The 14,818-nt window shown below is 36.8% G+C and overlaps 1 protein-coding gene across 1 annotated transcript in view; it reads left to right on the top strand.

Moving 5' to 3' along the window:
• Positions 1–14,818, top strand: part of LOC121304929 (rapamycin-insensitive companion of mTOR-like) — a 79,231-nt gene that overhangs the window by 28,519 nt on the left and 35,894 nt on the right. Inside the window, exons 6-9 of the mRNA XM_041236371.1 lie at positions 8,857–8,920; positions 10,857–10,983; positions 11,523–11,692; positions 12,057–12,124. Coding sequence (XP_041092305.1) covers positions 8,857–8,920; positions 10,857–10,983; positions 11,523–11,692; positions 12,057–12,124 — 429 coding nt within the window. The remainder of the gene's footprint in view (positions 1–8,856; positions 8,921–10,856; positions 10,984–11,522; positions 11,693–12,056; positions 12,125–14,818) is intronic.

Below are 14,818 nucleotides of genomic sequence, written 5' to 3'. Positions count from 1 at the left end.
AAAAATATATATATATATATATATATATATATATATATATATATATATATATATATATACACACACACACACACACACACACACACACACACACACGCGCGCACACACAAGCACACATTACCGGTCAAAAGTTTTAGAACACCTCCACTTTTCCAGGTTTTCATTGAAATTCGCGCAGTTTAATGTCTCAATGTACTCTGAAATTAAAGCATAGAACAAATAAACAATTGGAGATAAAAAAGAAATCATGGAATCGTTTTAACAAAATTTCATCTAAATTTTTTACTCAAAGTAACCACCTTTTGCAGATATAACAGCCGAACACACTCGTGGCATTCTTTCTATAATGGAAATCAAATATTGTTCGGAAAGTTCTTGCCAACACTGTTGCAGAAGTTCCCACAAATGTTTCACTTGTAGGTTGTTTTGCTTTCACCCTTCTGTCCAGTTCATCCCAAACTAGCTCGATAGGGTTTAAGTCTGGAGACTGTGCTGGCCATTCCATGATTTGAACCCTACCGTCTTGTTCTTTTCTTCTAAGGTAATTCTGACATAGCCTGGAGGTATGTTTTGGGTCATTATCTTGCTGTAGGATGAATCCCTGACCAACTTGGCGTATACCAGAGGGTATTGCATGGCAAAATGCTGTGGTAGCCGTTTTGGTTCAGGGTGCCACTCGCTCTGTTCAAGTCGCCGACTTGGACTTGGTTCCCGCAAAAGAGCCCCAGACCTTCACGCTTCCTCCTCCATGTTTGACAGTTGGTGTCACACACCGAGGAACCATCCTTTCGCCTACTCGACAGCGTTCGAAAAACCTGCGTGATGAACCAAAGGTTTCAAATTTTGATTGATCAGTCCATAAGATCTTCTTCCAGTCTTCAGTAGTCCACTGGCGGTGCTTCATGGCCCAGGCAAGCCTCTTTCTTTCTTATTTTGCCATCTTAGCAATGGCTTTCTTACTGCCACTCAACCTGTCAAACCTGCAGCTCGAAGTCTTCTCTTCACAGTTGAAACTGAGACATAATTACTTCGACCAGTGTTAAGCTGTGCTTGAAGCTGATGTCCTGTGAGCCGCCTATCACGCAAGCTGTTGACTCTCAGAAACTTGTCTTCTGATTCTGTTGTGGCTTTCGGTCTGCTAGACCTCTTCCTGTCAGTGTTTCCTCCAGTTTCCAAGTGCCTTTTGATGGTGTAGGAAACTACTCACTGACACCTTGGCTTTCTTTGCAATTTCTCTAAAGACCTACACTTTTAAGGGTTATAATGGTCTGTCTGTCTTCCTTTGTTAATTGCCTTTTTCTTGCCATTATGACAGCAATATACTACTTCCTGCAGTACAATACTGTCCAAATAATGCTTAAGAGGGTGTAGTAACATAGCCTGTTCCAACACTGCTTTTATACAGACAGAGGGTTTGTAAGTAATCAACAAAAGTTGGGACACCTGTAGGAATTGTTAGCATCAACTTTCAAAGCTGAATTTACTTCCATTGCTGCAGAACAGCTGTAAGTTGTTAACCCATTACTTGTTCACAGAAAAAGGCCTTTTTGTATAACTCTGAAATGTACATTATTTTTCAGTTTTTGGTAACCTAAACTTTTGTTTTTTAACTTCTGGCAGTTTACCGCTTACCTTTGAACCATTAACTGCTTAAATTTCAATAAAAACTGGAAAAATGGGTGTGTTCTAAAACTTTTGACCGGTAGTGTATATACAGTGCCTTGCAAAAGTATTCAGACCCCTGACCAATTCTCTCATATTATTGAATTACAAATGGTAAATTAAAATTTCGTTCTGTTCGATATTTTATTTGAAAACACTGAAACTCAAAATCAATTATTGAAAGGTGACATTGGTTTTATGATGGGAAATAGTTTTAAGAAAAATAAAAAACTGAAATATCTTGCTTGCATAAGTATTCAATCCCCACACATTAATATCTGGTAGAGCCACCTTTTGCTGCAATAACAGCTTTAAGTCTTTTGGGGTAAGTATGTACCAGCTTTGCACACAGTGTTGGAGTGATTTTGGCCCATTCTTCTTGGCAGATTTGCTCCAGGTTGTTCAGGTTGGTTGGACGATGCTTGTGGACCGCAATTTTCAAATAGTGCCGCAGATTCTCAATGGGATTGAGATCAGGACTTTGACTGGGCCACTATAGGACATTCACCTTTTTGTTCTTGAGCCACTCCAATGTTGCTTTGACCTTGTGCTTGGGATCATTGTCCTGCTGAAAAGTGAATTTCCTCCCAAGCTTCAGTTTTTTAGCGGACTGAAGCAGATTCTCTTGCAGTATTTTCATGTATTTTGCTCCATCCATTCTTCCTTCAGTTGTAACAAGATGCCCAGTCCCTGCTGATGAGAAGCATCCCCACAGCATGATGCTGCCAACACCATACTTCACTGTAGGAATGGTGTGTCTTGAGGCATGGGCAGTGTTAGGTTTGCGCCACACACAGAGCTTTTTGGCCAAAACTCAAAGCGCTATCTTGGTCTCATCTGACCACAAAACCTTTTCCCACATCACAGCTGGGTCACTCTCATGCTTTCTGGCAAACTCCAGACGTGCTTTCAGATGGTACTTTTTGAGTAACGGCTTCTTTCTTGCCACCCTCCCATACAGGCCAGTGTTATGCAGAGCTCTTGATATGGTTGAGTGGTGCACCAGGACTCCCTCCCAGCCAGTGAAAAAAGATGTTTTTTAAAATGAAAGCTAATTACATCATGGTACCCCTGAGATTGATGCAATGTGTTATACTAACTGGTTTGTCTAACTGCCTTTTCATTGCATTTTTAAATGCTGTACAAATTTGAAGAAATTAACTAAGAAGTAATGACAGAATAAGGGATCTGTGTCCCACCTACAGGTAGCTGTAGCTCCTTCAAAGTGATTGTTGGCCTCTCTGTGGCTTCTCTCACAAGTCTCCTTCTTGTTTGAGTGCTGAGTTTTGAGGGATGGTCTTTTCTTGGCAGTGCCTGGGTGGTGTGATGCAGCTTCCACTTCCTGATTATTGATCCAATTGTGCTCACTGGGATATCCAAACACTCGGATATTATTTTGTATCCTTTCCCTAATCTATGCATTTGTATTACTTTATCTCTAACTTCTGTAGAATGCTCTTTGGTCTTCATTTTCCTTCATATTCACAGCCTTACCAATGATCCTTCAACAGTGGGGTTTTTATCCAGAAAATGTGACAGCAACTTTAATGGTTAACAGGTGGAGGCCAATGGTAAGGTAACTGCCCTCGTTATGGCAATTTCTTTCATCGGTGCAAACTGGGAGCTTCCACAGCACAAGGGTTGAATACTTATGCAAGCAAGATATTTCAGTTTTTTATTTCTCTTAAAAATATTTCCCAACATAAAACCAATGTCACCTTACAATAATTGATTCTGAGTTTTAATGTTTAAAAATAAAATATCAAACAGAACGAAATTTAAATGTAGCATTTGTAATTCGGTAATATGAGAGAATTGGTCAGGGGTCTGAATACTTTTGCAAGGCACTGTATACAATATATATGTGTTTGTGTGTGTGTGTGTGTAATATATTAATTACACAAACATACAGTGCCGAGAAAGTTTGTGAACCCCTTAGGATTTTCACATATTTCAAACCTAAAATGTTATTAGATCTTAATCTAACTCCAAATAATAAATAGATAACCTGATTAAACAAATGACACACAACATGATACTTTTTCAACCTTTGTTTATCCACAAATGATTCAACATTCAATATCCATGTGTGAAAAAGTATGCAAACCTTTACATTCAGTAACTGGTGGCACTCCCTTGAGCAGCAGTGACTTCAGCTAAGTAACTTGGTCAGTCTCTCACATCGGTTTTGAGGAATTGGCCCATTCCTTCTTACAGAATTGCTTCAACTCTGTGATATTTGAGGGTTTCCTTGCATGGTCAGCTCGCTTCAGGCTCTGCCACAACATTTCGATGGAGTTCTAAAACACGGAATTTCTTCTTCTGCAGCCATTCTTTTGTAGATCTGCTTATACGTTTAGGATCATTGTCTTGCTGCATGACCCACTTTCGGTTCAGCTTCAGCTCCCGGACGGATAGCCTTACATTCTCCTCTAGAATCCCATCTCCTCTAGAATCCCACCACCATGCTTGATGGTTGGGATGAGGTTCTTCTGTTCGAATGCTGTGTTTTGGTTTTCGCAAAACAAAACAGAAAGCCTGCCTTAAAATAATTTGACGAAAAATAGAAGAAATAATTACGTACCTGGGGGGATGTTTGTAGCTGTACGGGGAACTCTGGCAACCCCAGTGTATAGGATAACTGAGTGTAGGTCGAAGGGCTGTTCTGACCGGCTTAGCGGCAGTGGGGGCACTGCATAATCGGGACTTCTGTTTGTAGTTTTGTTACTGTGTTTTGTTTTCATTATTATTTTCGAGCACTTGTATGTGCACTGCACTGTGTACCAGTATTGGTAACCCTGTGGTCCCATTTATTGAAGAAGCAGCCAACAACCAGGTTGGCACTTGCAGGGTTAAGGAGGATCACGTGATGTTCCCGAAGCGGAACGTTCTAGTGCAAGATAACTGTTTTGCTTTTCATACAGAATGTTCTAGTGCAGAATGGCTTTGTTTTGCTTTTGAAGGAGCTGCAGTTGCAAAAGATTAGGGGAAAGAATGTGTTCAATGTTGCTATGTTTGTGTGAGAGTGTAAAACTGTTTTCCTGAGCCTTGAGCAAGAAACAACTACTTATAAGGAGAACTTCAAGACTGTTCTATGATATTGTTGACATTTTAATCTGCTCAATGTTGCTATGCTAAACATGTATTAGTATTGTGCCACCTCGTACTAAGCTAAGAGAGTGTGTTCATGTAACTGCTGCTGTGTGACAGGCCATGGACAACAGCGCCTGCTGCGGGTAGAAATAAATCGGTGCACCTGAGCGGCGTTACAAATAAAGTTCTGTCTCCGTTGTGTCAATGAATTGCCCACCACCCTTCCACAAGGAAGGTGTAAAGCCCTACAGCTGTTTTGAAAGAAATGTAAACACAGTGCATTAAACTTGTTGTCATGATTATTAGAATAGTGTTCATTCCCAGAGGTTCCAAAGTTCCCAGTCTGAAGATAAACTCTTAAAAGATAAAGGAAATGTGTGTGTTTTTTGGAAATTGCGGCTTTCCAGATAAGATCATCACTAAAGATTAAATCCTGCATTTCAAATATAAATAGAAAAAATGTGTTATATAATAACAATATACAACATACAGATGATAGAATCCCACTGATCCTCACTTACCACCATACCAACAGAATGTTACAGACAATTGTGCAAAGAAACTTTACAGTTTTACAAGAAGACCCATCTACAGCGCCTATTTTCAAGACTCCCTTATTGATGTCATGTGGAAGAGACAAGAATATAAGAGTGGTACACAGTGCTAGTCGTCCTTCTGGGGAACCTTTGAAAGGTACATATCCATGTAATAGACCACAATTTAATACCTGTAAATACATTCATTCTGAAACAGGTTAGAGGTATTAAATCTTCATTCAACATTCATGAACATTTCCATTGTACATCTAAAGGAATAGTTTACTGCAGTATCTGCAAGAAATGCAACAAATTGTATATTGGGGAAACTGAGAGGCGTTTAGCAGACTGGTAGAACACTTAAGAAGCATTCGCATTAACACCACTGCATTTCCAGTAGACCGTCACTTCAACAGTGATGATCACACTGCTGAAGACATTGCAGTCTATGTGATCAGTCAGTGCTATGGAACAAATGTTGCTTGGAAACAAAAGGAACAAAAGTTTATCTTCAATCTGGGCACTTTGTTCATTCCCAGAGGTTCCATTCTATTATTATAATCATGACACCATCCACAGAATTTTTGTATAATTACAATTCTTGAACAACAAGTTTACTGCACTATTTACTTTTCTTTTTAAACGGGGCTTTTGCTCGAAACGTCCTGAAAATAAAAGATTTAATCTTTTAAACTTTTTGTATACATTTTTTAAAATCTTTTCTTTATATATATATATATATATGTGTGTGTGTATGTACACACACACACATACTTACACACAGTGCCTTCCAAAAGTATTCAGATCCTTCCTATGGTGTCCCATTTTGTGAAATTACAAAATGTTGCATACACTTTTTTTTAAACTTTATTTTATTCAAAACGTCAGTGCTCAAACTGAATACTTCTAAGGGTAAAATAAGTACAGTAAATGTCAGCAAAATCTAGAGAAAAAACTGAAATATGTTGATTGCATAAGTTTTCAGACCCATCAACTCTATTTGGTGGAAGCACCTTTGGCAGCAATTACAGGTAAGTCTCTACCAACTTTGCACATCAGCTTGGTGCAATTTGTGCCCATTATTCTACTTGATAATAAGTAGTCTATCCTGCTGCAGTCACGGGTACGTGCTAATTTTAATTGAGACATTGGTCGTGTTCTTATAGCACAGATTTCTGCAGTTCTGCACAGAATCGTGGAGATGCGCTGTAGATGTCACTCAACTCCACCCGCAGAAATCTGTGCAGATTCTGCATAGCCCAGTGCAGCTTTGAAATGTTACTGCGGGAGACCACACATGCAATGCAGATGTCACGAGTGACCTGCTAATCGTAATGCAAATAACCACTAAAACTACTGCTGCCACCTTGTTAGCAGAGGCGAACGACATTTTATCATTATACAGTACAGTACAATGAAGCCGTGAACAGCCTTGTCAACACTATAATAAATAAATAAATCATTTAAACAAACATAATGTACTAAATCCGTGATAAGTGATGTATAATTGTACAATAAAGTTAATGTTATTCAATTACATTAAACTGACTGTTGATAATCCAGACAAATGTAAATATAGCACATTGAAAATGTGTTCTATGCTGCAAGGTTTGGAGAAGGCGTTTCTCTAAAAGTTGCATGTGACGTCAGAAAGACAGCAGCTGGCGCAGCAAGCTCTGAGTAACAGAACGCAGCAATTGAAATGTGTATTCTGTGTCGTTGACAGTTTCCTTCAAAACCATTATCAAAATACAGTATCAGTTCACACAAATATCTTCCTCAGACACTTTGCTAAGTCCCATTGCTTGATTTAGAAGAAGTGTGTTTGCAGTTGAAAAATGCTTTCAGTTGTATAAAGGAATTACAGTATTTGCGGTGTAGAATAAAAGGAACGGTATTGATACTGTAATGTACCTAAACCGTGGTAAACCGAAAAACCGGTATACCGACCCATCCCTACTTGGAGCATGGTAACGTTATAGCTAGCTATTTGCTCCTGTTTTTTTTTTTTTTTTTTTTTCATCAGAATTTTGATAAGTAATAATTGTCTACCTATTATGTGTTTAAAACACATGTGTGTGAAACCAGTGTTAACATTGTAACTAAATAATCTCCATTACAGATTAAATTAATATTTTATAGACGCTGAATAAACATAATATCCTGTTAGGTCATTGCCTGTTATCTTATAAAATCATAATGTTTTTAACAGTTATTTAATTTTATTTTGGTCTATAAAATAAACGGAATACCTTTTAAATTGTATTCACGTTGTTATGTACTACTGTAGGTATTTGTACTGCACCTCGCGCATATCTACATGGGGTGGTACAAACCTCAGTCATCTACAAATCGGCTATGCTCTATTAGCAATGGTTTACCAATTTATGAAAGATACTAATAAAGTGTGTGTTAAAAAAAAAAAAAGCTAATACTAGTAATTATATATGTGTTCACTCAGACTCTGTCACATACTACAGCATCATATCAGAAAAATGCTACTGCATAAACAAACTAGGAGCAAATTAAGAGTTTTGGGTAGTAGAATTCTATCAAATATAAGTTGACTTCGAGTTTTGATAATGTGACGTGCTTACCTTTTTTCTGTCCCATGTGATTCTGGCTCGCTCTAAAGCAGTACAACATGTTTGTCCCAGAAGGCATTCCATAGATATCACAGAGTGCATGCGTAATCTCTTTTGTTTACTTTTTGCTGTTTAAAACTTTAGTAGAGGCTCAATAGCTGCTGTGTTGATCCTGTATATGCATGTGCATGCATGCTGCTTATTAACAACCTCTCGGTTCCCAGCACAAAGTTGTCATTAACCGAAAGATGCCAATAAGTGAAAAGCCCTGTTTTCAAGTGTATTTATATGGAACAATGATATATACACAATTTAAACACAATTTTAAAAGAAGAAATTGTCCAACGTTGTCCTGCTTTTTACAATGTACCACCTCCCGCTGTAAGTCATCTCAATTTTGCGTGTAGCTTCGTAGCCAGTTTCAAAGTCACAATTTTGCATCAGTCCTCCAGAAATACGCAGTTGTGAAGTCAGTGTGTTATAAAAAGCTGCATGAAATATGTGTATGAATCATGCAAGTGCGCTCTGTAGCACTGGCGACTAGCAATAAAGTTGTTAATAAGCAGTATGCAGTTGCTAATATCAGAATTCCATTAACATTAAAGTCTATGGGGCGGGATTGGTTCCTGGGAAAATGTTGTTAATAACAGAAAGTTGTCTATCAGGGTTGCTAATAACCCGCATCTACTGTATATGTTAATCTCGCATATCGCACAGAGCTCTTTTCATTTGCCATTTTTTTAAACTGTCGTGCAAATTGTGGTGAGGTGGTAAATAAGTGCAAGGTATTCTTGTTTTTTGCTGTATATTTCTTTCTGTACCAGTACAGCTGTTTGTGTGCTGAATTTATTTAATTAGTCTTTGATTTTTCTGTAAACATTCGGGGATGGACAATGTTCTTTTCTGTTCTTTAAATGTTGCATTTGTACATAGTGTTCAAATAGTACCATGTTTTACTGACTTTGTATTTTCATTGCTAGGTGTATAGACATACAACAGAGCAATGAAGTAGAGCGAACACAAGCACTTCGATTAGTCAGAAAGGTAAGGCTTATATATATATATATATATATATATAATCCATATATATATATATATATATATATATATATATATATATATATATATATAGTACTGTCCCATGCTAAAGATGACAGAGCTTTCAAAATCTAACGCTTGTTTATAGAACAATTTTAACACAACATTTTTCAGTACAGCTGTAACATCTACTGTTTTATTGCTTTTTAGTGTTACACGTGAATCTTAGAACCAAAATATTATAATTATTTTTATTATTATTATTTATTTATTTAGCAGACGCCTTTATCCAAGGTGACTTACAGAGACTAGGGTGTGTGAACTATGCATGAGCTGCAGAGTCACTTACAACGTCTCACCTGAAAGACGGAGCACAAGGAGGTTAAGTGACTTCCTCACTCACTGACACAGTGAGTCAGTGAGTGAGCTGGGATTTGAACCGGGGACCTCCTGGTTACAAGCCCTTTTTTTTTTAACCACTGGTCCCAGTAACTGTCATATTTCAAGATTTAAAGTTTCAAGATTTTTTTTTTTTTTTAAGTTCTTTAGTCTCCAAATATAAATCAACTGTGCAAGAGCAAACTTCGCTTCTGTGTAGTGTTTATGCTTCAAAGTGAATAATAGAAAATGAAATGACGGATGTTATAGAGGTGTTTGTGTTTAGTTATAGCCCAGATGAATGTGTTGCAACTTGTTTCTTCTTTTACTAGTTGGGTGCAATATTGTCTCAGCAGCCACTGTTCACACATGACCATGTTTATTTACCACTTTAAAAGAAAATGAGTTGTTGGATGAAAATGAAACTTACAATTATTATTGAAAGGGGCTTTAATTTAGTTATTAACAAGATTCTGGACTCAGATTCTTACTCATCCTTGCCCAGTGTGTTTATTGAGTTTGTACTACAAGACAAGACAAATATACCCTTCAACTCGGCTGTAATCCAGTATTCCTGAGGCAGACTAGTCTGTCCATCCAACAAGTAGTAGTGCTGGCTGTCCTTAGTCTTGCATCAGTAGATCACAACTTGCCTAGCTGCTTCTTTATTTTCTACGCTTGTGTACTGCTGTTTTGTTGGGTTTTTTTGTTGTTTTTTTTGTCGTCTTGACAAACTAAGTTTGTGGTTTAATGTTGTGAGTCAAGGGGTGTCTCTTCTGTCTGGACTTCCTTTGTGAAGGGAGGTAGTTTGGCCATGCAGAAATGTCACTGTTCTCAGAAACCATTAACCACATATATAAACAGTTTATTAAGTGTTCCCCTTTTTGAAAGACGATCTTTAAATTTACATTGCGACTCTATCTACTCCCTTTTCTTTGAAATGGTTCTTAGAAAAGAGCACTGGAACAGAATGCAACCTAAATAGTTAAGTTTAATTCCAAGTTAGAGCATATCTTGCATGAATTAAACACAGCTGGTGTTGGGACGGTGTCATGCCGCCTCAGTGATTCTTCTATGAATAATTCATTTTTTTCATAATGCTTTCTAGTTCTAGTGCAAGACTAAACCCAGGCCAGCATACTATTCTGTATCATAGATCAATTAGTAAAAACTTGCACCCCGAGATGTCTGTGTTCATCCTGTATCTGATTACAGATGTTGTTGTTTATTGTTGTGGGTTTTTTTTGTTTTGTTTTGTTTTTTTCTCAAGTTCATAGAATATCAGGGCATATATAAGTGTTCTTTATTTCATGAGCTTGCATTCAAGAGCATGATCATTGATTTTGGTGTAGGTGACAGAAGGTATTATCTGGAAGTATTATCTAGATGTCTTCACAAGCTGCTAATGTCACTGTCTTATATAGTTAGAATTCCTTCCTTTGTGGCAGTTGAAACTCCCAGCTTTAATGTGCATTTAATTATTTGCTCTTCAGAATAACTGTATTTGTCATTAAAAATAAAGACCAATGCAATATTCCAATATACTTTCACTGCTGTCTTTTAGATGATCACTGTGAATGCTTCGCTATTCCCTAGCTCTATAACAAACTCCTTGATAGCAGTAGGAAACGATGGTTTGCAGGAGAGGGATCGGATGGTACGGGCATGTATTGCCATTATCTGTGAACTAGGTAAGTACAAACATTTTAATTTAACTTGTGATTCAGCTTGTGGAGTAAACTTTTCAGTATTCATTTATATGCTATGAATAAAAAATTAAATTAGGCATTAACATGTTTTCTTGAGCTCATACAGTCCACTCTTTTCACAGAACACACAGAGATCAAATGACACTATATAGCCCTGCCTTGAGTTAAGCAGCTGACTGCACATTTGCCATGTAAATGATATTTTCTGATCCCTCGGCATGCCATCTATAATCCTGTCACAAGGGGATGATGCACTACTGTGTGTGAATGTTTGTTATCTAGATTGAAAATAAACTGCTTCAGGCTGCATTAAGATTACAGCCTGACTGTGTTTTAATTCACATTCTTCATTCTGTTGGAGAGGAGGTGTCAATAACATATTAGTGGGAGTCACTGCCTGCCAAGTATTTTCTGTTATAGTTAGTGGCAGAGGGGTGAGTTATCTTACACATACCCAGAATGTAAGCTTTTAAACTGAGCGATAGCTAAAGGGTCCCTTTTTTAAATATGCTTTTCTCCAGCACTTCAGAATCCAGAGATTGTTGCTCTGAGAGGTGGGCTAAGTACCATTTTGAAAAACGTCATTGACTGCCAGTTGGGTCGCATAAACGAGGCTCTCATCACAACGATCCTGCACCTTCTCAATCATCCAAAAACACGACAATATGTGCGCTCTGATGTAGAACTGGAGGTATGATTTTGACATTTGTCAAGTTAATCGTAAGTTCTTTTGATAGTGAATTTTTTTGTTGTAACAAATAGCAAACAACAAAACAACTAGACTAACTATGATGCAGTTTGTTGAGGATTTTCTGCGGTAATTCAGAAGGTGTAAACTGGCCAGCTGTTCATCAAAGAGCTGTCAAGAGTTTACCAGTAGGGTGCCGTTTTCTTTCTACTTCACTGACCTTTTCAGTTACCATGTATTACTGGCTGTCTTTATTTTGGAGAGCATGGTTTTCATGTGTGTTTTTTCATATATGTAACTGATCCATCAGTAATATTTTGAATAAAAAAAGGGATTGTGTAACACTTTTTTTTTTTCTTTCACTCAGCAAATTTTAGCACCTTACACAGATTTCCACTACAGACACAACCCAGACACAGCTGAAGGGCAACTTAAGTAAGTAAATATTTAATCATCCCCTTGAGGCAAATTAATACATATTTCTAAATATGCAGCTGCCATCACGGTCTCATTATCACCTGCTAATAGCTTCATAACCTGTTAGAGCTGTTGACTTTTCAGTGTTAATTCCTCATCTGAAATATAACTGTACCTTTCGCTTCGACTTATGACCTAATATGGCTGTCATTTTGTGGTTTGTGAATCTCTATTGGAATGATAGACGTAATGCCTTGAGATTGTGGCTTCATACTGAGTAAATGCCTATATGCGATTGTTGGGCGATACCAAAGGTTTGCATTAAAAATTCTGATATCTCGATACTCAATACTATTACGATACTATCAACTGCATAAAGTCCCCTAGAAAAAAAGTCCATATAGTAAGCAAATAGAGGAGAGTAAAAACTGCAAAAGCTGTTACTGTTTATCATAGTGTGTTAACACATAAATCCGAGAGAATGTTCAGGACCTGTAACACAAAAGATAACGACCTTGTAAACTCAGGAAAAAACATTCAGTGCAATACCAGTCAGATGTTTATCATTACAGTTTAACTTGTCAACAAATCTCTGTCCATTCTGAAATGTACAGTAATTGACACAAGGTTAACTGAGGAAGTAAACAGCACAGTTTAGGTGATTTTTATTTTTATTTTTATTTTTATGGTGTATCACTTTTTAGAATGCTTATGTTGCATAAAATATAAACAATGAAACAGTATCCAAAATCAGGTGAAACCCAATTTATGGGAAATTAAAATTTACAAGCCACTGCATCAATATACAGTACATGCAAAAGTTCAGATGAATTAATTTACAGAAAAATGAAAAAAAATAAATAAATCATTCAAGTGCATCTAATTAAACACTTTACAGACCAGTGTTTTATAAAAATTAAACACCATGGACCTGATTAAATGTATATTACTACAGTATAGTACTAAAGGCAGTCTGCTTGCTATTTCAACGGAAATAATTACAAGGGAGATGAACATACCTGAAAAATAAATTAGTTTCCAAGCATTCCTAACAAAATATAACTAATTATAATTCTTTTAGCAATATTTATGTATTTTAATACTTTTTTTAAACACATATAAAAAGAGCAGTCTTGAAAAATGTGCTTCTTAGCAATTGAGAATTACACTGACTGGAAACAAAACCAAATGGTCATGTGATCAACAACTGAGAAGAACATACAGGCTATTCTCTGTAATGGAGCAGGCTGCCACAATTATACAAATTGTTGCCTGGGAGTAGGATTTTGATTAAAAAAAAAAAAAAAAAAAAACACGTTTAAGAAATTACCATCTTTGCTGCATGAGCACAGCTGTGCTTCCAGTCTATTTTAAGTCCGTGTCCTCCGTTTAAGTAAATTTGTTAGACATGTGAAATAATTTGGTGGGCAATTCTGGTTGACATTTTTCTATCGCCGTGAGTCTACCATGGTAGTACCGTCTCCATGATGATATCGTGGTACAGTCAGTGTCCTGATATCGGTATCGTGGCATATCGTAGGCACCAGTATATCGCCCAACACTCCTGTATACTATGATTTGCTAGATCAAGTTCGAACATGTTTAATGCAAAGTCAAATGATCACATTTTGTCCAAGCCTCATATCTTAAGCTGCATCCACACTGGACATGAGCAAATAATTTAGAACTCACTGCAATCAAATAAGAGTATCCACACCAGCAGCGAGCAACGTCACTTTGAGAAAAGAACCTGCTTCTATTTTTTTTTTTTTTTTTTTTTTTTTTTTTTTTTTGCGCGATTGGAATAAAACTGACCAACCACAAGCAAGGTTAACACCCTTGAAACAAACACACGGCTCAAAACACGTCACACCTCAAAACAAGTTAATCATTTTATGTAGTCGCAGTAGTTGTGGCTTGCAGGTGGTGCATTTAACAGCACTGAGACATTTTATTTCCAATTACGCAAGTTGCATAAAAATAAATTTATTAATAAGCACAAATAAACCGGACCATGCATGCAGTCTATATATCCAGCATTTAAATGAATAATATGCACTTTTGCTGGCTTTTAAAAATGACACAAAAAAGGTCCCGCATTCACACAACTTCAACACGTGACCTAATTTTAAACTATGGCTTCTTTTTTGGTTTGTTTGCTTCTATGATAAATAACATTTTGTTCACTAAATTTTTCTGTAGTACAAATCTATGACAAGAAGAATGTCTTTACACATGCATAAAGTGAACATATGCATAAAGAGATTCACCAAACAAACAAAAATAATATCGAGGTCCTACTGTTCTATACATTGTAAGAAAAAGCCAGCAACATGTTTGTATTCTTTGTTTTAAAAAACTAAATAAAAGTCTTGTTTTTGTTCTTATTTTGTGTATAATTATTCATAAGTAAATTAAGTCAGAGATGGCTCAAACACTCACCCACGATCTGATGCGTCACAGTCTTCAATAGCGTTTACAATAAAGTTGAAAAATAGATTTGAGGAACGGCATCGGTAGTAATCCAAGGTAAGTGATGACCTGCGCATAATAACACAGAAAATAATGAGAATTATATAGTGATTGCGTACGCTTAACAACAACAATGACGTAATAATAATGTTGCACTTTAAAATACTTGAAGATAATAAAAAGGATCAATGAAGGGATTTGTAAAGACACACAACTGAGATTGCAGCAAGTTGTACATAC

Source organism: Polyodon spathula, chromosome 2 (genome assembly GCF_017654505.1).
Source record: "Polyodon spathula isolate WHYD16114869_AA chromosome 2, ASM1765450v1, whole genome shotgun sequence".
NCBI classification, from domain to species: Eukaryota; Metazoa; Chordata; class Actinopteri; order Acipenseriformes; family Polyodontidae; genus Polyodon; species Polyodon spathula.
The sequence above is the reverse complement of the archived record's forward strand: the minus strand, read 5'-3'. Positions and strand labels throughout refer to the sequence as shown.